This window comes from Bos grunniens, chromosome 5 (genome assembly GCF_055505025.1).
Source record: "Bos grunniens cultivar Pamir isolate PY7600 chromosome 5, Bosgru_T2T1.0, whole genome shotgun sequence".
In the NCBI taxonomy this organism is placed as follows: Eukaryota; Metazoa; Chordata; class Mammalia; order Artiodactyla; family Bovidae; genus Bos; species Bos grunniens.
The window spans coordinates 68,330,221-68,355,045 of NC_141169.1; the positions used below are offsets into that span (position 1 = coordinate 68,330,221).

Here is a 24,825-nt window from a genome sequence, read left to right on the forward strand (position 1 = left end):
TAGTTTTTATCTAACATAAAATTTGAGCCACAGATTAAATGCTCAGGATTAAAGTTGAGATCAGCACTTTTGTCCCATTTCACAGATTAGGCAGCTTGAGGCACAGGAAGCAGTATGACTTGCCTCTGAGATCTTAAAGTTAGTAGGTGGTAAGACCCATTCTCTCGACTTACCACTTACCAGTAGTGTTTCCTAGAAAGAAGATTTAACCAGTCCAGGCCTCAGTTGCCTCATCTATTAAGAAAAGGGATGAGAAATAGCCACACAGTTAAATAATGATGATCTCCTATGGGCAGTGTGTCTGGCCCTAGGAGGTTCTCAATAAATGGTAGTTCTCAGTCATTCTGAGTGGGTATCAGAGGTTAGAGAATGGTAGGAAATCTGCCCCTATAATCCACAGACTGCACTGTTTTGTTTGGTAGATCTTTGTACAAACTAGGATGGAAATCTCTAATAGCTCCAGAATTTCTGAATAGGAGGTTTTGTGTGTGTGCGCTAAGCTGCTTCAGTCATGTCTGACTCTTTGCAACCCTGTGGACGGTAGCCCTTCAGGCTCCTTTGTCCAGGAGGAGGTTAGAGCTGGTTATTAATTGGAAGGAGGGCTAAACCACACCCACGATGCACAGGAACATGTTCCCAGATCGATCAGCAATGTCTGCCAGGACACAAGAGGGGACAAAATGTATCTATGCCCCAGGTCACCATGCAAACCCTGGCCTGTATTCTCCCAACAAGGAAACAGAGGCCTAACAGGTGACTGAGTTCTGCCTGGACCCGTGTGAGCTGTGTACTTTAGTGCTCTATGCTGGCATCGATGGTAAACTGGAGGAAATACATCATCTAGTGTATAGAGAAGCCAAGTGATGTCCAGATGACCTCAAAATGCAGACTGCAATGCTTTTTCTTCTTGACTTTCTTCCAGACACTCTTTGTTCACAAGTGTATCTACACCGGCCGAATCAGGAGCCCGAAGAATGGATGTGCCAGATACTGTAATGCCACCATGAAGGTGAGGCATGTGTGTGTGGCCGAGGACCTCATCCAGGCCACCAAGGCCCATACAGAAGCCAGCAGGCTGGGCAGTTCTTAGGCCCCAGGGTCTGTGAATCAGAGGTTGCCAGTGGGAGCTTGACCACATTTTCCTGCAAAGGAAGCTTTGAGCAGAGTTCCCTGCATCTTTGCATCCATCCCATGGTTCCTATGGCTCTTAATACAGAGCCCACACCCCTGACACTCCCCTACCTGGTGCACACTCAGCAGTGCCCCTGGCGTGGCTCCCACCTCATTCCTACCTCAGCATGTGTGCCTTTGCTAGTTCCTCCCTCAGAATGCTTTTCCAGGTTTTCTCGGGGCTGACTCATCTCTCAAGTCTCCATTCCGCCATCGCTTCCTCTGTCACCACCCAATCCACAGTGGCCCCCCAGTGTCCCCACACCTCTGTCCCCAGCCACCACTTGATAACAGCACTTCATTTTCCCAGCACATACCACTCTCTCAAATCTTCTTTTTTTTTAAATTTATTATTTGTGTCTTCCCTGACTAGCTGGAACACAGGCTCCATGAGCACAAGCCCGTGTCTCTCTTGCTCGTACGGTGCCAGAGCCGGGCAGGCAGCCAGGGGCAGCCCTCAGGAGGTTCACGGTGAACTGATGGCTGAGCACAAGCCACGCTGTCATCCACCCGAGAAAAAGGCATTCTCCTGGGGAGGGGAGGAGGCCGATACTGTTTGTGATTGTAATCGAAATGAAAATGAATAAAATGAATTTCCTTTGAGGAACTGGCACTCTGCTTTGGATTCAAAAAGGCAACATGCATTTTGTTTTTCAGATTCCAAAATGCTGCAAAGGCTTCTACGGGCCAGACTGCAACCAGTGCCCAGGAGGCTTCTCGAATCCGTGCTCCGGGAACGGGCAGGTGATGAGGGCTGAGGCTTACTTTTTCACAAAGGCTGAGGTTGACCTGTGTTGTTGTTGTTCAGTTGTTCATTGGACTCTTTTCAACGCCATGGACTGAAGCACGCCAGGCTTCCCTGTCCTTCGCTATTTCCCAGAGTTTGCTCAAACTCATGTCCATTGAGTCTGTGATGCCAACCAACCATCACATCCTCTGTCGTCCCCTTCTGCTCCTGCCCTCAATCTTTGCCAGCATCAGGGTCTTTTCTAATGAGTCGGCTCTTTGCATCAGGTGGCCAAAGTATTGGAGCTTCAGCTTCACTATCAATCCTTCCAGTAAATATTCAGGATTGATTTCCTTTAGGATTAACGGGTTTCACCTCCCTGCAGTCCAAGGGACTCTCAAGAGTCTTCTCCAAAACCACAGTCCAAAAACATCAATTCTTTGGCATCCAGCTTTCTTTATGGTCCAACTCTCACATCCATACATGACTACTGGAAACACCATAGCTTTGACTAGACAGACCTTTGCCAGCAAAGTAATGTTTCTGACCTGTGTTAAGTCAAAAAAAAGAAATCTTAAAACCATTAAACCAAGAAATGATTCAATGCCAGTCATGGTTCCCAGGGAACAAAAGAAACAGACCAGTTGCTAAAAGAACAGAAGATGTCTGCAGGAGAAGGAATCTTTCCTGGGGGAGTGGCAGTGGGCAGGGTGTCTGGCAAGGTCCCTTCTGGCCCGCTTTCCTTCTGCTGAGGGCATGACCTTGAACAACTCAGCAAGGCTTTATGGACCCCACTTTCCTCCTGTGGGAGATAGAATTGTTGGCCTGTATTGATGTTTCAAGATTTTTTAGGATCAAAATTTTGTTATTCTTTAAAAAAAAAAAAAAAGAAAAACTGCTCAGTGAATGCTTTTTTAGCCCATCTACAAAACCTGGCTTAATGAAGTGTAAGAGCCAGAACCTGACTCATCTAGCATGGAGGCCAGGGCTGAACAAACAAAGGTAAAGAGGCTGTGGTTCGTTTGGGGAAATTATGAATCTGCACATATAAGAAATCCATGTCAAAAATATGCCTCTTTCAAGGGGAAGGAAAAACTGCCTGACCACCAAGGGGGACACCACACAGGCGAGGGTAATAGGGCGAAGCTGCTACGAATTAACCTCTGTAGCTGGGAGATCTGTTTGGGGCCACAAGCCCTATTGTGATGCATGTCAATCAATACAAATCTAACCTTGAAATTGCTGGAGAGCTAGGGGGCAAAACGCGCACACTGAAGGGACAAACTGCCATTTGGAGTCACATAGCTGAGCACGTGAGAATCTGCAGAGAAAGGCTGGCCTTCATTCTGAAGGTTGGAGGTTTATCAGTCTGACCCTTAAGCATTGTGTAGAGGTTCCAGTTGTGACTGGCCCCCCTCAAATGACTTCCTGTAAAGTTCTGAATCCTGGCTTGGGATTCCTATATGTCACTGTCTTAGCTTTGTACCTAATACCCACGGCTCCACTTTCCACAAGGGTTCCCAGAGAGTCATTTCAAGCAGAACTGAATCTGAGTCAAAGAAGCAGGTCAGGAAACAAGCATCTGGGACTCCTGGCCAGGGGCAGGGGATGGGAGGTGTGTTGTCCTGACGGCCAGGGGCCCTGTCTTTGTTCCCAGTGCACCGACGGCCTTGATGGCAACGGGACGTGTGTTTGCCAGGATGGCTTCCGAGGCTCCCGGTGCCAGTTCTGTTCAGACCCCAGTAAATACGGACCTCGGTGTGACAAAAGTAAGTGTCGTTTCCAGAGCTGCCTTCTGCTCCTTAGCCAGGGTCCCCACGGCTCTGCGGTGCAATCCTGGCGTTGGGTGCCCCTTGGCTTGGTGGGTGCCCCTACCACAGGGCAGTTCTTAAGCCCTTGGGTCCCAAATGCTAGCATGTGCCAGGTTGCTGAGCCCCCTCACAGAGCTCTGAGATAGAAGGCCTGAGTGGTACCCTGGGGATTTGCATCTCTTAACAAGTGCCCTGGGATGTCAGCACCACTGACCCAAGAGCACCTTTAAAAACCAGTCATGTAGGGTTTCCCATGTACCTGAACTGATCATGGACTTCGTAGCAGCACACAGCCTCCCCACCTTTCAAGCAGTCGTCTTCCGTCAGCTCCTCCCTTTGCTAAATGTGTGGCCTTGGGTTAGTTAGGCCTCCGTTTCCTCATCTATAAAATGAGAGTCATATCGGTAACTACCTCATAAGGCTAGTACAAGTTATAAATGGAAAACACTTGCCCGAGAACAATGCCTGGCACCTAGTATGCACTACCAATATTATTATCTATTATTGTTATTCTTATCTATTATTGTTATTCTTATCTATTATTGTTATTCTTATCTATTATTGCTGGCACTGTTGCCGTTATGCTAAGTTCAGTGACATAAATGTCAGGAAACTCAGAGAACATGTAGAAAGTTCTACAGTACTAGGTATTTAAAAATATACAGCTATATAATCTTAGAAAATACATTGTTCTTAAAAATAATACAATGTGAATATATAAGTATATAAATAAAAATATACATCTCTGTGTATCTAAGCTAAGATTAGAACTCGCTGGGGAGAAAAAAATGGCTTCCTTGGTGGCTCAGTCGGTAAAGAATCTGCCAGCAATGCAGGAGACCTGGGTTTGATCCCTGAGTCAGGAAGATCCCCTGGAGAAGGAAATGGCAACCCACTCCAGTAACCTTGCCTGGAAAACCCCATGGACAGAGAAGCCTGGCAGGCTATAGTCCATGGTTCAAAAGAGTTGGACACAACTTAGTGACTACACCACCACCACCACCAAGCTGAGATCAGAACTTGATGGGGAAAAAAAATGAATAGTTCAGAGCTTGCTGTGGAATCAGACCAACATGAAGTTAAAGCTCCATTCTGAAACTTACTGGCTCTGTGACCTTAAAGGGAATTCCCTGGTAGTCCAGTGCTTAGGACTCCGTGCTTTCACTGCTGAGGGCATAGGTTCTATCCCTGGTCAGAGAATTAAGTTCCCACCAGCCATGTGGCACAGTAAAAAAAAAAAAATCTGAGACCTTAGAAAAAGTCTCTCACTGAAGCTCAGTTTCCCCATTTATAAAACGGAGACAATACTGTACCCACTTCGTAGGTGGCTGATTAAGTTGGATCATAATTGAGGACTTTAGCCCAGAGCACGTACCTAGCAGGTAATCAGTGAATGAAGCCGTTCTTACTACTATCACTGCTAACTCCACTCATCTGTTACAGAACAGACAGCCCCTCTCCTCTCTTACTGTATCTGATTTTCACAGCTACCTCTCAAGAGGGATGGGACACCAGAGCCCAGCAGAGTCAGGGCTGCCGATCCTAGTCCAATGCTCTTTTTGCCAAATAAGGTTTCTGAGGGGAAAGAAAATAGGGGCTTATTCCAAAGCCTGTTGATAGAGGCATTTTTATGAGGCTAGCAGGCAGGATGCTAAGGCTGGGAAAAGATTGGTAGGCTTCCTGCTCCAAAGCCTCTCGTCCAGGTTTGTGACTGCCCACCACCTCACACTGGGGAGCTTCCTCTTCTTTCTGGGGTCTTATTCCTTGCTAACTAAGCCCTGACTTTCATAAAAGTTTATGGAAAGTCTTTTTTGTTTTTAATCTCTTCCAGCCCCCACTCACTATGTTTCTTTTTCCTGGATGCTGGCTCCAAGCCCCCACACTAATTCCTCTCCCCGCAGTCCCTTCTGGGGCAAAACCACAGATTCCTTCATTTCTGATCATATTCAAACCCCCAAATCCTTGCCACCTGCCTTTGAGAATCTCTGGAGTGTGAGCCTGACTCTGATAATTGCTGCTTTTGCAGCAATTTTTAAATATTTGTAATCAAAAGCAAAATCAGCAGCTAAGATGATAACAGGCAGGTGGAAATGCCAGTCGATTTACTGATCTACTGTTAGTGACTCATGGTCACTAACTGGAATGGAAGTTGAAGGTCTGAGTTCAAGTCCCTGTATGGGAAAGCACCAGCAAGTTAGGCAAATTAGACAATCACCTCTCTGGGCTCAGTTTCCTCATTTTGAACATGGGAATGGTAAAAGTACCTACCTCTTGAAGCTGGTGACTATGAATGAGAGTGGTTTGGTTGCTAAGTCATGTCTTTGTGACCTCATGAATTGTAGCCCACCAGGCTTCTCTGTCCATGGGATTTCCCAGGCAAGAATACTGGAGTAGGTTGCCATTTCCTTCTCCAGGAGATCTTCCTGACCCAGGGATCAAACCCAGGTCTCCTGCATTGCAGGCAGATTCTTTTACTGCCTAAGCCACCAGGGAAACACTGTAATTGAGAGGGTACAGGTTGAAGACTGGTTCAGTGCCTAGAACAAGGTCAGTGTGCAAATACTGGCCATGAGTGGCACTGGTCTGCTATGATAGAGTGGAGAACAATACATAAGCCGCACATCAGAGGCTGTGCTGGCAGGAGAAATCACTTCTGTTTACTCCAGAACATCTTCAAGAGAAGGCAGAAAATGTCAGACTAAACTCTCCAACAGGAAGTAGGTGAAAATTGAGTTCCTTGGCCTCTTTCGTTCATCACACTCCCCCTCCCACTGCACCGCACACGCAGACATACACAGCAGTACCGAGGTCGAGCTCTTCTCTCTGAAAGCTGTCCTGGCACAGGGACAAAGATGCTCCCAGAGTCTTCCCAGGCTCAGCCACCAGGTCTGTCCTGACAGGAGTGAGGAGATGGGGGTTGAAGATGGGGGACTTCCTCTGTGGCCCATGTGCCCACTGCTAAGCTTGTCCCCAAGCCCTGAATGGCCCTTTTCCTTCTCCCTCAGCATGTCCGTGCATTTTCGGAACGTGTGATAACAGGATTGACAGCGAAGGCGCCTGCCTTCCTGGGAGCTGCAGGAACGGCTCTGCGGGGAGATTCTGCCACAAGCAGACCTCAGCCTGTGGGCCCTACGTGCAGTTCTGTCACATCCATGCCACCTGTGAATACAGTGATGGAACGGCAAGGTAGGCGCAAGGCAGGCGTGCCACCCTGTTACCTGCAGACAGGCGTGCCACCCTGTTACCTGCAGACCTACCAACCCATGTCTAACCTCTCCATAAACAAAGGCCTATTCTCTCCAGCTGCCAGCATGGCTTTAGTGGAGAAAAGCTCAGACTGAGATGGGTTCAAACTGTAGCACTTCCTACTTTCGAAACTTAACCAGCTGTGTGACCTTGGGCAGTTACTTAACCTCTCTGAGCCTCACTTTCCTCATCAGTACAATAAGGGTGATGTTGCATACCTGGCAGGGCAGTTGTGGAGGTTAGATCAACTGAATGCCCAAGCACCCAGCACCAGGGCTAGTACATCATAGGTCTTCAGTCATGGAAACTGCAGTAATTGCCATCACTCAAGTGAAAGAAATGAAGATTTACCCACCAACTTTCCAACCCTTTAAAATCTCTTTTACTTCCTAAGATCATTAATAATAACTCCCATATTAAAGACATCTTACAGGAAAACTGGGTCTTTGGATCACCAGTTGATGTCTTAATGTTGTCTCAACTATCGCACAATTGCACTCATCTCACATGCTAGTAAAGTAATGCTCAAAATTCTCCAGGCCAGGCTTCAGCAATACGGGAACCGTGAACTTCCTGATGTTCAAGCTGGTTTTAGAAAAGGCAGAGGAACCAGAGATCAAATTGCCAACATCCGCTGGATCATCAAAAAAGCAAGAGAGTTCCAGAAAAACATCTATTTCTGCTTTATGGACTATGCCAAAGCCTTTGACTGTGTGGATCACAATAAACTGTGGAAAATTCTTCAAGAGATGGGAATACCAGACCACCTGACCTGCCTCTTGAGAAACCTATATGCAGGTCAAGAAGCAACAGCTAGAACTGGACATGGAACAACAGACTGGTTCCAAATAGGAAAAGGAGTACATCAAGGCTGTATATTATCACCCTGCTTATTTAACTTTTATGCAGAGTACATCATGAGAAATGCTGGACTGGAAGAAACAAGCTGGAATCAAGATTGCCAGGAGAAATATCAGTAACCTCAGATATGCAGATGACACCACCCTTATGGCAGAAAGTGAAAAGGAACTAAAAAGCCTCTTGATGAAAGTGAAAGAGGAGAGTGAAAAAGTTGGCTTAAAGCTCAACATTCAGAAAACGAAGATCATGGCATCCGGTCCCATCACTTCATGGGAAATAGATGGGGAAACAGTGGAAACAGTGTCAGACTTTATTTTTTTGGGGCTCCAAAATCACTACAGATGGTGACTGCAGCCATGAAATTAAAAGATGCTTCCTCCTTGGAAGGAAAGTTATGACCAACCTAGATAGCATATTGAAAAGAAGAGACATTACTTTGCCAGCAAAGGTCCATCTAGTCAAGGCTATGGTTTTTCCTGTGGTCATGTATGGATGTGAGAGTTGGACTGTGAAGAAGGCTGAATGCCAATGAATTGATGCTTTTGAACTGTGGTGTTGGAGAAGACTCTTGAGAGTCCCCTGGACTGCAAGAGATCCAACCAGTCCATTCTGAAGGAGATCAGCCCTGGGATTTCTTTGGAGGGAATGATGCTAAAGCTGAAACTCCAGTACTTTGGCCACCTCATTGGAAAAGACTCTGATGCTGGGAGGGACTGGGGGCAGGAGGAGAAGGGGACGACAGAGGATGAGATGGCTGGATGGCATCACCGACTCGATGGACATGAGTTTGGGTGAAATCCGGGAGTTGGTGATAGACAGGGAGGCCTGGCGCGCTGTGATTCATGGGGTCTCGAAGAGTCGGACATGACTGAGTGACTGATCTGAACTGAACTGAACATATGCAATGGGCTGGGGGGAGGAAAGTCAGAGAAAATTTTCCTCTCTGGAAATATATGGTTCAAAAGCAGCACCTACACAAAAAAATTTCCTGGAAAATGCAGACCTGAGGAATTCTTGGCCTCATTTTTGCAGCACTTTTCTTAATTTGGGCTTCCCCTGTGGCTCAGCTGGTAAAGAATCTGCCTGCAGTGCAGGAGACCTGGGTTCAGTCCCTGGGTTGGGAAGATCCCCTGGAGAAGGAAAAGGCTACCCACTCCAGTATTCTGGCCTGGAGAATTCCATGGACTGTATCACGTCACAGAATCAGACACTGAGCGACTTTCACTTTTCTTAATTTGGAGTTGCCTAGTTAAGTGCATCCAACCCTGTTTATGGCCAACCTCCCCTACCAGTCTGCAGGCGGCATAGGGAGAGACTGGCTTTGCTCCTCCATGGTGGTGCAACAGAAATGCATCTCCCTAAGGGGTTATATGGACTTCCCTGTGGCTCAGACAGTAAAGCATCTGCCTGCAATTCGGAACACCTGGGTTCAATCTCTGGTTGGAAAGATCCCCTGGAGAAGAGAATGGCCACCCACTCCAGTATTCTTGCCTGGAGAATCCCATGGACAGAGGAGCCTGGCAGGCTATGGTCCATAGGGTCGCAAAGAGTCGGACACTACGGAGCAACTAACATTTTCACTTTCACACATAGCTTTATAAAGATGTTAAACTCATTTTCCAGATAAGGAAACAGGCTCCCAAAGGTTAAGGGACTCACCCAGGGTCCCACAACCACTGAAAGGTGGGGCCTGGATTCCCAGCCAGGTGTGTCTGACTACAGAGCCAGGAGTGACCATGACCACTATGCCATTTGCTCCCCTCATAAGGGCAAAGCGTCAGAGTGCTGAGCCATGAACCCATCTACCTCTAGCTAGCTGGTCTTTTGGGGAGTGGGGTGGGGATAGTTGCTACTTGTATTTCTGGGGCTGACTGTGCTCACTCTTCTTTGCAGCTGTGTTTGCAAACCAGGATACGAAGGAGATGGAAGCTTCTGTGTGGAGATGGACCCTTGTTCAGGATCAACCCCGGGGGGCTGCAGCCGCTATGTGAGTGTTGCCCTTTATCTCCAGGCTGCCAGGTATTTTAGGAAATCCTGAAAGAAGGCCTTCCAAAGGCAGTGTTGAATGACTTCATGGCATGAGGCATATTTGCTTGAACCCTGCGTTTTAAAGATGGTGCCAGGTGCTTTCTGTGACCCTCCACTTCTGAAATCCACATGTGCTGGGGGTCCAGGACTCTTGGGCTCCTAAAAATACAAACAGAATCAGATAGCCTAGATCATTAGTCATAAACTTGTGATTCAGACGTTACAACTTACAAGTGACTTTCATGTAACATGATCTCATTTGCTTCTCTCACCAACCCAATGAAACAGATGTTGTTTATTCCCATTTTACTGATCAGGAAACTGAGGCTCAGGGACATCAAGTGACTTGCCTTAAGACCTATTGGTGTCAGCGGTGTACCCCAAACTGACCATCACTTTCATTAATAACTCTGGAATATCACCACCACCACCTAGCCAAGGTCACCTCCATTGTTTCACTACAGTTTAATAACTGCTGTCCCTGCTGCTTCTCTATAGCCACAGCCAGAGTGGATCAGATTCTGTTTCCCCCGCATGCTGAAACCCCTTCGGGAACTTCCCCTGGCTCTGATGGTGAAATCAGGTGCAAGTGCCTTGCCCGACTCCAGACTCCCTTTGGACAAGCCTCACCCACTCAGCCTCATCTGCACAGCTCTCCTTGCACTTCTCACTCTGTCCTTCAGCCTCCTGGGGTGGTCATCCTGAAAGGCCTGGAACTCGTACAGATAGGAGCTTGGGTTAAAACATCCTATATACCTGGGTTTATGCCCCTTTATGGCTGTGTGACCTTGGGCAAGTCACTTAGCTCCTCTGAGCCTCAGTTCCCTTATCTGTAAATAGAGATAATCACAGTACCTTTCTCAAGATGAAGGCTTACACCTGCAAAACATTCAGAACCGTCCCTGACTCAATAAATGGCAGTGATGTTAGCAACGCTGGCCATTAGCTGGCCAACAACAAGGCAATTTGTTCTTTAAATCATCTTAGCTTTTCCGTCGATCTCAATGCAAGTGTGTATTTTAATCATTTCCTTTGTACTCCATGCAAATATATACCTCTTCAGGGGACCTCTGGAAATCCTTCTTTTGCGCTTAACGATCATGTGGCTGGCCCGGGGTTTCAGAGGCTTTGTTGCTGCTTTTCCTCTTGTAGGCAGAATGCATCAGAACTGGCAGGGGGACCCACACCTGCGTATGCCGTGAGGGATGGACCGGAGATGGAAGAGATTGCTCAGAGATCAACCCCTGCTCGCTGCCCAGTGCTGGCGGCTGCCACCACAATGCAACCTGCCTGTATGTAGGCCCCGGGCAGGTAGGCATGATGAGGTGGAGGGCAAAGCGGAAACACGATTCCTGCAGTGGATTTTCTTTTTTTCTCTAAACACAGAAGTACTCTGGCTAGAACTTACTGCAGCTCTTTAATCATTTGTGACAGTGGGAAGGAGTTAATTGTCACAGCAAACCTATGACTAGGCAGTATATTTTCTTTTACCTTTTGACCCCTTCACCCACACCCCACCTCTGGCAGCCACCAATCTGTTCTCCATATCTGTGAGCTTGGTTTTGTTTGTTTTTTAAATTCCACATATACGTGAGATCATATGTTGTTTGTCTTTTTCTCACCTGTTTCACTTAGCATAGTGTCCTCAAGGTCCATCCATGATGTTACAAATGGCAAGATTTCACTCTTTCTTTGGCCGAATAGTATTCTAATGTATACATACACCACATATTCTTTATCCATTAATCTGTCAGTTTGGTTGCTTCCATGTCTTGGCTATTGTAAATAAAGCTGCAATGAACATGGGGGTACACATATCCTATCAAGTTAGTGTTTTTGTATTTTTCAGATAAATATCCAGAAGTGGAATTGCTGGAACATATGGTAGTTCTGTTTTTAACTTTTTTGAGGAAACTCCATACTATTTTCCACAGTGACTGCACCAATTTGCATTCATACCAATAGTGCACAAGAATTCCTTTTCTTCACATCCTCGCCAACACTTTATTATTTCTTGTCTTTTTGATGATAGCCTTTCTTGCAGATATGAGATGAGATACCTCATTGTGGTTTTGATTTGCATTTCTCTGATTATCAGTGATGTCGAGCATCTTTTCATGTACTTATTGGTTATCTATATGTCATCTTTGGGAAAATGTCTGTTCAGATCTTTTACCCATTTTTTTAAATGTGGTTGGTTTTTCAGGGATTTTTTTTTTTTTTTGGCTGTTGAGTTATATGAGTTCTTCATATATTTTAGATATTAACCCCTTAACAGATTATGATTTGTAACTATTTTCTCCCATCCCATAAGTTTCCTTTTCATTTTATTGTTGCTTTTCTTTGCTCTACAGAAGCTTTTTCATTTGATGTAATCCCACTTGCTTTTTTTCGCTTTTGCTACCGTACAGGTACTATTACATAAAAAAGAAGATTGAGGCATGGAGAAGTTACATACTTTGCTCATGTTACACAGAAACCAAATTGTGGTGTGAAATTCACACCCAGACAGTCTGACTCCAGAACTTCCCTCTTGGTCTTCCCTTGATCTCACTCTGTATTTCTCCGTAACACTCTACAGTTTGTTGATCACTTTCACTTAACCTCATTTAAGGGACACTGAGGCAGAATGAGCTACTTCTTAGAAATTAATTTCGCTCCGAGTGAGGTGATGACAGTGTATCATGACTGTAGCCATGAAGAAGTCCTAATCATAAAAGAACTCACTGCATTCTTATCTCTTGCCAACCATTTGGCCAACAATTCCATTCGTTTTGGACTCACCAGAGTTGCCACATTGCACTTGAGGAAGAAAAACAATTTCTTGGTGTCAGTATTAGTTTGCTAGGACTGCTGTCACAAAATATCACTAACTGGACGTCATAGAGCAACAACACTGTATTGTCTGACAGTGTGGGAGGCTCGAGGTCCAAGATCGTGGTGTCAGCAGGTTTGGTTCCCTTTAAGGGCCGTGATGATGAATCTGTTCCATGCCTCTTGGTGTCCTTGGCTTACACATGCATCACCCTGATCTCTGCCTTCATGTTCACATGACCTTCTCCCTCTGTGCCTGCCTATGTACAAATCTCCCCTTTCTGTAATGACACCAATCATGCTGGATTAGGGACCCACCTTACTCCAGTGTGACCTCATCTTAACTAATTCATATTAACAATCCTTTTTCCAATAAGGTTACATTCTGAGTTGCTGGGAGTCAGAACTTCTACATAAGAGTGAGGAGGTCTGGAGAGGGACACAATCCAACCTGTATAGTATCTGTTCCCTTCTGTCTATCATCCTTTCTACAAACAAATATGAAAAACTTCTAATGGGGGTGATGGAGGAAGAGAAAGGACTTTTTAGGGTGTTACGTAAGAAATAAAATAGGCTGATTCTAGGATTGCCCTCAGTAATGTTACTAGTTGCCTTGAAATCTTGTAGATATTCCAACTAGGCAAAAGTCCTAATTACCATGAATGTTTATTTTAAAAGACAGACCATGTTGGGGTCAATATATTAGTCTTGGGGGTGCAGGAAGGTGCTACCCCAAGAAGATTAAACACTCTTGTTGATAAGGTCTTGCCCTAACTTGTAAAGTTGTATAGATGAGCATATATTTACATATAAGATACCCAATTTACCTTATAAAGCATATACAGCAAATAATACTTAAACCCTTAAAGATGAAAATTCATAAATAGAGGTTCTGTTCATTTCTTCTCACAACTTAGTGGGTCATTTTGTATCACCTCTAAATGTAGCCACTCTCTAGACCAGCCCCTCAGTAAACCTCCTCCAATCAAAAGCTCCTGCTTTCCCACCTCCGTTCTTTTTTCTCTAACATGTGACCTCAGTTTGCATGGACTCCCCACTCCTCCCACCCTCTCTTAAGGTCCATCCACACCACACTTCCCAGAAGAATCTTCCCAGCTCATCCCCCCTCCTCTGAACAGCTCTGGTCTTCATCACAGAAGCATCTCATGTGCCACTTCATCCATAAAACTTACAGCATCTCTTGTTTTCCAGTGTTTGTTAAAGATCGGATTCTTCTTACTTACTTGGTATGCTTTGTCCTCCTCGCTTCAGAGAAAGCAGCTTCAAGGTTCATTGCTGGTTCCATAATGGTCACTCAGTACCTCTGTTTGTTGAAATGATTACTTCTTTTTAAGTTGAGTTTTTTAACTTCAAAATAATGTTGGAAGACATTTGGGAATAAAAGTGAAGAGAAAAATTAACACCATTCACAGTGTACCCGCAGTCACCATTTGTGTGCTGATGTATTTTTCCCTTCTGGTCTTTTTAATGCAGAGGTTTTTACTTTCCTCTCCATTGTTGCAATCCATTACATTTTTGTTTGGTTCCTGTTCTGTACTTAGCACACACATTTCCCCATTTAGTCATACAACCCATCACTATCATACTTAATAACTGCATGATCAGGGCCGCTGCTTCCTTGTAGTTTGTACGCTACACAAAGTATCCAGCCTATGGGGCAAGCCGGGGCTGAAACCCAGCCTGCACCCTGCTCGCCAAGGTGTGGACCCTGGTGTGGACCCAAACCTTCCCAGAAGGAGGGGGCATTTGTTTTTGCATGATGAAACTGTCTGCCTGCTGAGCCACTTGCCATGTGTTGTTCACGTAGAGATGGTACCTTCCTTTCTCAGATCTGCCTGCTCAGAGGGGATGACTGTTCAAAATTACACAGTGTGCCTTATAGACCAGCAGTGGCCTTGTGTGTGGATTTCCACTAAGTGGATGCCTCATAACTTACTTCATCTTTCCCTCTTAGGTGAAGGGGCCAATTTTTTCAGTGGAATGTTCTTTAGGGTCTCTCTGAGATAAATCTCCATATGGTCCCTCTAGGGTAAGGAATTCAAAAAAGAAGTAACAACCAGCAAGAACCTACTGTATAGCACAGGGAGCACTGCTCAATGTTATGTGGCAGCCTGGAAGGGAAGGGAGCTTGGGGAAGAATGGATATATTTGTCCCTATGGCTGAGTCCCTTTGTTGTCTACCTGAAACTATCACAGCGTTGTTAATCAGCTCTGCTGCTGCTGCGGCGGCGATTCAGTCATGTCCAACTCTGTGCGACCCCATAGATAGCAGCCCACCAGACTCCGCCGTCCCTGGAATTCTCCAGGCAAGAACACTGGAGTGGGTTTCCCTTTCCTTCTCCAATGCGTGAAAGTGAAAAGGGAAAGTGAAGTCGCTCAGTCGTGTCCGACTCTTAGCGACCTCATGGACTGCAGCCTACCAGGCTTCTCCATCCATGGGATTTTCCAGGCAAGAGTATTGGAGTGGGTTGCCATTGCCTACTCCAATACAAATTAAAAGTTTTAAAACCTTTTAAAGGTCTTTTAAAAAGGAAAGTGACAAGGAGCTTTAGACTGGGAAATGTAACATAGAATGCGAAGACCAACAGCTCTGGAGTCAGAGTGTAACAAAGACATTACTGGTGTTCTCTAAAAGGGCCAAACAGCTATGGTTTCCATACTTCATTTCTTGGTGCTGTGAGAGGGCAAGGTATAAAAGTCTGTTGTTTTCAATAGTCTCTTTTACTTTGCTCTTTGAATTACAGAATGAGTGTGAGTGCAAAAAAGGATTTCAAGGCAATGGGATTGACTGTGAACCAATAACATCATGCTTAGAACAAACTGAGAAATGTCATCCACTGGTGAGTTACTTGATTTTTCTCATTAGTACTTTAAAACAATTACTTGAGAAAGAAAGAAGTTTGGATTATTTTTTACCTGGGCCCAGTAATGAACAAAATCTCTCTTACTCCCAAAGGGAGTCCCTAAGCAGAATGTGAGTAATTATTGCAAATTTCTCTCCATTCCAAAGCATGGAAGAATCAACACACAATTGCCAGAAAAGATTCCCAGCTAAATCTGAATTTCAAATAAATGACAATCCTTCAGGACAAGCATGACCCAAATATTATATCAGTTCAGTTCAGTTCAGTTGCTCAGTCGTGTCCAGCTCTTTGCAACCTCATGAATCGCAGCACGCCAGCCCTCCCTGTCCATCACCAACTCCCGGAGTTTACTCAAACTCATGTCCATCGAGTCGGTGATGCCATCCAGCCATCTCATCCTCTGTCGTCCCCATTTCCTCCTGCCCCCAATCCCTCCCAGCATCAGAGTCTTTTCCAATGAGTCAACTCTTCACATGAGGTGGCCAAAGTACTGGAGTTTCAGCTTTAGCATCATTCCTTCCAAAGAAATCCCAGGGCTGATCTCCTTCAGAATGGACTGGTTGGATCTCCTTGCAGTCCAAGGGACTCTCAAGAGTCTTCTCCAACACCACAGTTCAAAAGCATCAATTCTTCAGTGCTCAGCTTTCTTCACAGTCCAACTCTCACGTCCATACATGACCACTGGAAAAACTATAGCCTTGACTAAACGGACCTTTGTTGGCAAAGTAATGTCTCTGCTTTTCAATATGATATCTAGGTTGGTCATAACTTTTCTTCCAAGGAGTAAGCATCTTTTAATTTCATGGCTGCAATCACCCTCTGCAGTGATTTTGGAGCCCAAAAAGATAAAGTCTGACACTGTTTCCACTGTTTCCCCATCTAAACAAAAAATTATTCATGACTTATCTAAAATTCATTCTTGGTATTTTTATTTGCTAAATCTGGCAATTCTAAATCAACAGAATAGTTGAAAGGGTAACTAGATTCCCATTTTGAATGTCATAACAGAGTTTAACCCAAATTACTGGTGAAAATGCCCATTCAAGGGTAGGTTGAGCCTTGTGTCTAAATTAGGGAAAAGTAGGCACAGATGTTAGAGCTGGTCATGGTCATGTTTTTAAGAGAACATCACTAAGCAGCCAGCATCAGAACCGATGAAAACACTTAATCACAATGCTTTGGGTTGCAAATAACAGAATCCACAAAAATCAACTTAAGCAAAAAAGGAATTTGTTGGACACATGCCCCCAGGGTATCTCCATAGGCAGGAATTGCAAAACCTCCCAAGGGCTTAGAATCAGGATCAAGGCAGCTTTTCCCATCAATCCTCTGAGACCATACAATTTCTCATTTTGCTATTCTCTGTGCCTTTACTTTCTCTGTATCTGTCTCTGTCTCGTTCTCTCAAATTTAAGTGCAGTTTTTTGCATCTTGGAATATCTGACTCCCATTCTTAGAGGGACATCTACCAGTGATGCCCACTAACTCAACAGCATCCCATGTCCTAAATCTTACTCATAGGAGAAAGGATCTGACCAGGGTCTGGACCAGAAAGGTTCCAGCCCAGCTGGGTCCAGGTGTCCACATATGGGCCAGTCAGTGCTGGCCAGGGAGTAGGATGACATGAGCAGGACTACCAGACCCAGCCCTAGTATATGTGGGGAGGTGGGTGATTTTCAAAGAAGAAAAAATGGGAGATGTCCCTACAGTATCTGTTACCCAAGAGTCATAAGAGCACTTCACAAAGCTGAAGAAACTCCAGCAGTCTTAATTTAAGGCTGACTAAGCCCTGATATTCCAAACATGAGAGGTTATTGGAACTTCCACTTCATTCCAAGCTGTGGAAGAATGAGCATAGGGTTGCCGATAAAGTGCAGGACACCTAGTTAAATTTGAATTTCAGATACACAGTGAATTCTTTTCCAGCACAAGCATGCCCCCAAATCGTATATGGGACATACGTATACAAAAGCCTCTTTGTTTGTCTGAAATTCACATTAACCATGTGTCCTGATTTCTGCTCACTAAATCTTGACAGGGATGAAAAGAATCTAATTGTGATTCCATAAGAGCTATACCAAACCTGCAGGAAGGGCTGAGGGCCTGTGGGTTACTTCTAGTAATCTTTCAGTCCTGAATTTCACTGTAGACAGAGCCCAAGTATTCACAGGTACATCTCAGATCTAATGCTTTACTTAGGAAAGCAGACCACTTCTCTCATCTCCTTTGTATCAGGCAACCTGTCAGCTTACTTCCTCCGGCATCTGGAGTTGTGTTTGCCAAGAGGGCTATGAAGGAGACGGCCTTCTGTGCTATGGAAATGCTGCAGTGGTAAGTCCTCTGAGAGCAACTTCAGGACAGAATCATAAAGACAAAAATCTTCCAGTTTAAAAGAAAAAGACAAACACTCTTGGCTAGGATGCCTTTAAAGTTCTCTACCAATCACGTGCTCCAGGAGATTCTGTCTGAAACAAGCAACTTCTCACAAATGGCATATGTGCTCTATGGGTCACAAATTTTCTACAAATTGGAGGGAGGGAACTTTTATTTGGCACCTTCTGTGTACCAAAGCAGTCTTGTCTTCTCTTTCTTGCCATTCTGCCTCTTTCCAGTCCCAGACTTCCCAAACGAGCAAATAACTGGCACCTGCTGAGTTCCTGGGCAATCCTGTCCAGGTTGTAGGCCTTCTATAGGTATCCAGAGCACGCTGTGCTTACCCTTATCTAGGGTATGTGTGTGTGCACCTGTATGCACCTTCTGTGTACCAGCATCTTACTAAATCCTTAACAGGCAGCCACACTTCATTTAAACCTCATCGCAACCCTCTGGGCTTACGCTGTTATTATGCCCATTTTATTGATGAGGAAACTGAGAGCCTAAGCAAACTTTCCTCAGCTCACTCAGCTGTCTATGTGCAGAGCCCAGCTCTTAACCATTAGCACAATCTGTCAATATAGGACACACCCCACTGGACTATCACCTCTGGAGGGCAGGTCTTTGTCATGTTTCCTACTTCATTCCTACTGTTCATAAAGATCTTTTACAATGAGAAAGTAAGTTGGTGAATTTTATCCTCACTCACTTTTTGCTCAGCTCACTGGCATTTAGTTCCTGCGCCTCCTCTCAATAGGAACCACTGGTCTCACAGTGCCAGGGCTGCGCCTGCCCTAACATGCTCTTTGATGGCTGCAGCATCTGACCATGGCCGCCCTGCTGTCAGGGTCCTTCCCACCCTTCACTGCACCTGTTTCTCCTCTTCATCCCATTAGGCCCATCTCCCAACACCCATACCATGGAGCTTAAACCCAACATTTTCTCTGCACTGTCCATGGCCACATTTTCTAAAATTTTAGAACCCTAAAATCCTGCTCTCACAATGCTTTTCTCCTCCCTGGGAAAACAAGATCAAGTCCAAGTCCTCCGCCTGGCACTGCGAGGACCTCACAGGGCCTCAACTCAGTTTCCTTCCAACCATTTTACCTGAGCTGTCACCTTCCCAGCTCAACACCAGCTCTGTTCCCCTCCCCCACAGACCCTGCCTTGGGTCTTTCTCCCCTGTGTTCAGTTCCAGCTCGCACCCTCCTCTCCCTGAAGAGATTACTCGAGCACCTCAGTTCTTGTATCACTTACTAAACTGGTTTACTTTTTAACCAGGGTTTACCAACTTACTCAATAACCTCAACTACTTTCAAAAAGTAGTTAAGACATCTCTGAGATATATTGTCTTTTGGTAAATTTGCACATGCTACTACTGCTGCTGCTAAGTCACTTCAGTCGTGTCTGACTCTGTGCGACCCCATAGACGGCAGCCCACCAGGCTCCCCCATCCCTGGGATTCTCCAGGCAAGAACACTGGAGTGGGTTGCCATTTCCTTCTCCAGTGGGTGAAAGTGAAAAGTGAAAGTGAAGTCGCTCAGTCGTGTCTGACTCTTTGCGACCCCACGGACTGCAGCCTACCAGGCTCCTCCGTCCATGGGATTTTCCAGGCAAGAGTACTGGAGTGGGTTACCAAATTGTTATTGCCATTTTCGTGGTGTTCAATAGTTTTTAAAATGTTTTCACATACATTAATGCATGTAATGTTCATAATCCCAGGAGCAAGCTGTCATTATAATCATTATTCAGGTGATGCTCTTGCATTCTCAGAGAGGTTAAGCCCAAGATCATACAGCTGGTAAATGGCAGACCCGGGAACTGAACCCAGCCTTTTTAAACTCAAAGTCCAGAGCTTTCCTTACTCTATCACACCTTCAAATGTCACTAATCTACTAGCCTTCTGGGTTATCTTTTCAAATCTTAAAATCCCCAAAACAGCTATAAGTTGCATAAGGTCAGGGGCCAGCTTTTCTCTTTCATATCTTACGGCCTCCCTCACTCCAACCTGGTGCCAATTGTGATGGTTCAGTATATATGTTCATTAACAAACCCCATGGTGGATAAGGAGAAGGCAATGGCACCCCACTCCAGTACTCTTGCCTGGCAAATCCCATGGATGGAGGAGCCTGGTAGGCTGTAGTCCATGGGGTCGCGAAGAGTCGGACAAGACTGAGCGACTTCACTTTCCCTTTTCACTTTCATGCATTGGAGAAGGAAATGGCAACCCACTCCAGCGTTCTTGCCTGGAGAATCCCAGGGACGACGGAGCCTGGTGGGCTGCCATCTATGGGGTCGCACAGAGTCAGACACAACTGAAGCGACTTAGCAGCAGCAGCAGCATGGTGGATTAGTTAGAAATAACAGTGGCTAAAACTTACTGTGTCCTACATGCCAGCCTCTATTCTAAGCACTTTAAAAACATTAACCTTTCCAACTGCCACATCAACCCTAACAGTCAGAGCTTTTATCATCCCTATTTTACAGCTGGGAACATTGAGGTCCAGAGAGATGAAGTAGCTTGCCTAAGGCAGCAGCCCCCAGCCTTTTTGGCTCCAGGGACCAGTTTCGTGGAAGACAGGTTTTCCACAAATTGGGGATGGAGGGATGGTTTCAGGATGATTCAGGCATGTTACACTTATTGTGCACTTTATTTCTATTATTATTATTCAGCTCCACCTCAGAGAATCAGGCATTAGATCTCAGAGGTTAGGGACCCCTGACCTAAGGAACTATGAAAGGGCCGAACCAGAAAGAAAACCCAGGTGGTTTGGTTCCATGTCCCAAGGTCCTGCTCAATGCTGGCTCTGAAAGCGGGCAGTTTACTGAGCCCTGTGACCCTTCTGAGGGACTGGGTGGCCATGTCCTTACAACCAAAATAGATTTGGACAAACTTGAGGTTGTTGTTTCATTTGAATTTTCTGGAAATACTCCTTTACCTTGAATATAGAAGATAATTTGAGCCAATAAGCATGAAAGAAACTGCATGGCTCTGGCAACATGGGGATTCATCCAGCCTGGGCATCATTCATGTCGACATGGGCAAGGCTGGCAAGGATGATGCCCAGAGCTGCCCAGATGTGCCTCTCACTGATCCTCCTCTGTGTTCTCTCTCCTCTCTCCTCCCTCTCTTGCATGAAATGAATAAGGAATTGTCCTTTCTCTCCGCTGCAGCTGTATTTAACCAGTGGATAAATGTGAGTACCTTTGTTGAAAATAAGATTGGAAATATATATAATTTTAGAGATACGGACCGCATGTAATAGAAAACTGAAAATGGTGGGGGAGGGAAGGCAGTCGTCTAGAGCAGTGGTTCTCAGCCCTGAGTCCACTTTAGAACCATGTGGAACACACGTCTTTCAATAGCCATGCCTAGGCTCCCACCCCCAGATGCTCTGATCTGATTGGCAGAGGTTTGACCTGGGCATCCGTGTATACCAGGAACCTCACAGGTGATTCTAGCATGCAACCAGGGCTCAGTACTTCTAGTCTAGGATAAGCTGGGGTGATCGACTTTTCAACCAACCTGAATATATATGTATGGCTTCATTCTTCATTGAAAAAAAAGGTCTTTTTATAAACTCAATATACTTCATCATTAGTAATTTGCCAAGTTAGATTTGGCATTTATAGCTACAATCCTAGCACACTTCATGTGGGTTTTGCCCTCAGCCCAACATGTCCTGAGGAACTGTCCCCTCTCCCTTGGAAAGTTCTAAAACCAAGAACCTGATCTCCAGCATCCCCAATTTTCTGAATCTCTGTCATCTTTGCCCAAGTGGCCCAAGATGGCAGGTTCAGCAGCCATTGTGACAAGTGTTTAGTCCCGTTTAAGAAGACAGGTGCCAAGGCACGCAGTGTGTGGTCAGCGGCCACTGAAGGACAGCTTCCTGTTGCTTCCACATGGGGTCTCTCCTACTCCCATCACGTGGGAGAGGAGGGCCCTACAGCAGGTGCTGATTTCCATAGGACCCACCCACATGCGTGAGTTTGCCCATGGTGTGCTGTATCCCGCTCATCCCAGCTTGCAAGAGCACAGCTTTCCCAGCTCCTCTTTCAATGCTGTCCTGATGGCGGCTGGAAATCAGCCATGATGGGAGAAGTTACACCACAGAAATCAGCAAGCATTGCAAACCAGGGCTTTTGTTTATTTGTTTTTTCTGGAGAGCCAGTTGTTAAACATAAGCCCGTCAAAGCTTCTACCCAGAACTTTTAATACTTCTAGGCAAATAGATAAAGTTTGATTTCAGGCCTCCAGTCTCTCTCTCTTGCTGAAACTGTTTCTGGAGTCTTCCTACCATCCTTATTCCAAAGGCATCCAAGGATTCTCAGGGTCTCTGCACACATGTGTGCACATATACACACACACATGATCCTGTCAAGACTGTTCTCTGCCTCTTCGTTTAAACTAAAGGGTAAATGACAGATAATGATTTGAAGTGTGACCTGATTAGGAAGATATACCTTTTGTCAAGGCTCACACATTTAAATAAAAATAATGAGTCTCAGAAGGAATGTGGAGGCATCAGTCAGTAGGTGGGATGGATTTGGGAATGGAATCCCTAGGACCTTCCAAGTATCTCTGAAATGATATCACATGGGATATTGGATTTCTGCCAAGGATTAAGTCAGCCCCGTTTATCCTCTGACATGAGTCAGGCCACTTTCTTTTCCTTCTGGGATTCAGAATGCTTCCCTACAACACCTGCTGTCGACCACCTCAAATCTTACTGTCCTTGTGCCCTCCCGACAAGCCATTGCGGACATGGACCAAGAAGAGAAAGCCTTTTGGTTGACCAAGAGCAACATCCCTGTCCTCATAAAGTACGTATTATGTATTTTGTTCTTCATGATGTCTTACTAGCATCAGTGTGAATGAAGTGCAGTGGAGGTGGGCCCCATGGGCCTTGAGGTCCATGCAACTGAACATGTTCTAGGGCTGCCCCCGCCCCGCTCTTTCCCCCAGGATGGAAGTAGTCAACATGACTGACAGCCAACTCTGCTAACTGCTTTTACATACAACCTAGTTAATCCTATCTGTGAAATAGACATTATAATTATTCCCATTTTACAGATGTGGAAACCAAGGCACAGAGTGATTAAATAACTGACCCCAGAAGCCATGGCCAATAGCTTCAAGAGGAGATTTTGAATCTGGTAGTCTGGCTCCAGAACCTACCCTCTTAACTACTCCCAACACCACTGTCTCAAGCATCAATATCTCATTACAGCCCTTATGGACTATTGTTATAGGTACCATACACTACTGGGCACATACGGAGTGGCCGATCTGCAGGCCCTGTCACCTTCTGACATGCTGGCAACATCTTTGCAGGGCAACTTCCTTCAGCTGGTGAAGGCAGATGGGGTAAGAGAGCACCGTATTGGGTCTGTTCAATGGAAACTTGTGACATATGTTCATATCATACTTTGAAGTTTTTATGTTATGGAAATTTCCGAACATGAGCAAAAATAGATGGAGAATAAACCTCCATGGTAGGCATCACCCAGCTTCAACAACTATCAACATATATTGATACACACACTCACAGAGTTACTGTATAGCAGGACTCCTATAAGATGAGGCTCTCTCCCCACTGGTTGGCCACAGGCTCTTCTATTAGACCACAGACTGATCCAGAAAGACAAATATTTCACTTCTTCTGGGTGAAGGCAGTGGAGTTTCACAACTTGGATTTTTATGTGTGGCTAAGAACTTGTTATTGGTAACCTACTGATTGAGTCATTAGAGATCACTACAATATTATACTAAGTTAGGGTCAGTCAGTCAGTCTGCAGATGTTTACTGAACACCTACTGTATGTCAGGAACTGATCAGAGTGCTGGAGACAGGATAGTGCACAGGAAGAGGGGAGCCCTATAGATGCTCACCTTCTGGCATTTTCTATAGCATTTCAAGGACTTAGATTCGGTTTTCTGTAAGGAGGTCTGGCTGCCCTGCTGAATGCAGCAGTGATTTAAAGCTCTTTCTATGAACTGCACAAAATGAGGATAGACGGTCTACCGGGAAGTGAGACTACCCCATCAGTGGATTGTGGGCCACGGTCAGAATGCTCTAGAATTGCAGCTCTAAAGCATTTCTGCCTTCCTACCCATCAGCAGTGGTGCTGTGAAAAGGTTCTATCTATTTAGGTATTACATAAACATATGTGCTTCATCAGAATAGTCCTTTTAGAAAGCAGGAAAGAGTTACATAGGGCCGCATGGTCTCTACATTTTGTTACAATAATTCTAGAACCTTACTTGCATATATCAGTCAATGGGTGGTTTTCCACTAGTGTTTAAAATCATTGACTCTCTGAGCAAGCATTAACTGAACACTCACCTTGGGAAGGTTCGTCCCAGGGTTGTAGCTTCAGAAGTAAATCAATTAAGACCTGTGAATTAGAGGGGGTAACTATCAAAGACACAATCATAATGAATTCTTTCTTATGTCTGATATAAATGTCCCCCTGTAACCAAGAGAGAGGTGCAAGGTGGCCAGTGTTATGTGCTTCAGGACCTCTGCTGATGTGCCTAGGATGAGACAAGTCCCCTCAGGATCCAGAGTTCCCAGGAAGAATTTCAAAGTGCAGTGGTGGGAGAAGAGGAGAGGAACCCCAAGACAGCAGAGGCCAGTTGTGTCATACTTGGTTGGTGGCTGCATGAGCGTGCATTTAGGCTTGCTCACCTCCATTCCCCATGCATTTCATATTCTTGTAAAGTTGGTAACTGTCTGCGTTATTTTGCTAAGGCTGCTGTAACCAAGAACCACAGACTAGGTGGCTTAGACAACAGAAATTGTTGTCTCAAAGTTCTGCAGGCTGGAAGTCCAAGGTCAAGGTGTGGACAGGGTTGGTTCTGTCTGAGGACTGGGAGGTCAGGCTCTCTCCTTGGCTTGCAGATGGCA

General features: G+C 45.4%; 1 protein-coding gene across 3 annotated transcripts in view; it reads left to right on the forward strand.

The window, feature by feature from the left end:
- Positions 1 to 24,825, forward strand: part of STAB2 (stabilin 2) — a 172,468-nt gene that overhangs the window by 65,035 nt on the left and 82,608 nt on the right. For all 3 annotated transcript variants that reach the window (XM_086401059.1, XM_086401060.1, XM_086401058.1), the window contains exons 20-30: positions 923 to 1,009; positions 1,828 to 1,914; positions 3,555 to 3,666; positions 6,714 to 6,894; positions 9,709 to 9,802; positions 10,996 to 11,154; positions 15,423 to 15,518; positions 17,778 to 17,873; positions 21,065 to 21,112; positions 22,603 to 22,739; positions 23,169 to 23,283. In XM_086401059.1, coding sequence (XP_086257185.1) covers positions 923 to 1,009; positions 1,828 to 1,914; positions 3,555 to 3,666; positions 6,714 to 6,894; positions 9,709 to 9,802; positions 10,996 to 11,154; positions 15,423 to 15,518; positions 17,778 to 17,873; positions 21,065 to 21,112; positions 22,603 to 22,739; positions 23,169 to 23,283 — 1,212 coding nt within the window. The remainder of the gene's footprint in view (positions 1 to 922; positions 1,010 to 1,827; positions 1,915 to 3,554; positions 3,667 to 6,713; positions 6,895 to 9,708; positions 9,803 to 10,995; positions 11,155 to 15,422; positions 15,519 to 17,777; positions 17,874 to 21,064; positions 21,113 to 22,602; positions 22,740 to 23,168; positions 23,284 to 24,825) is intronic.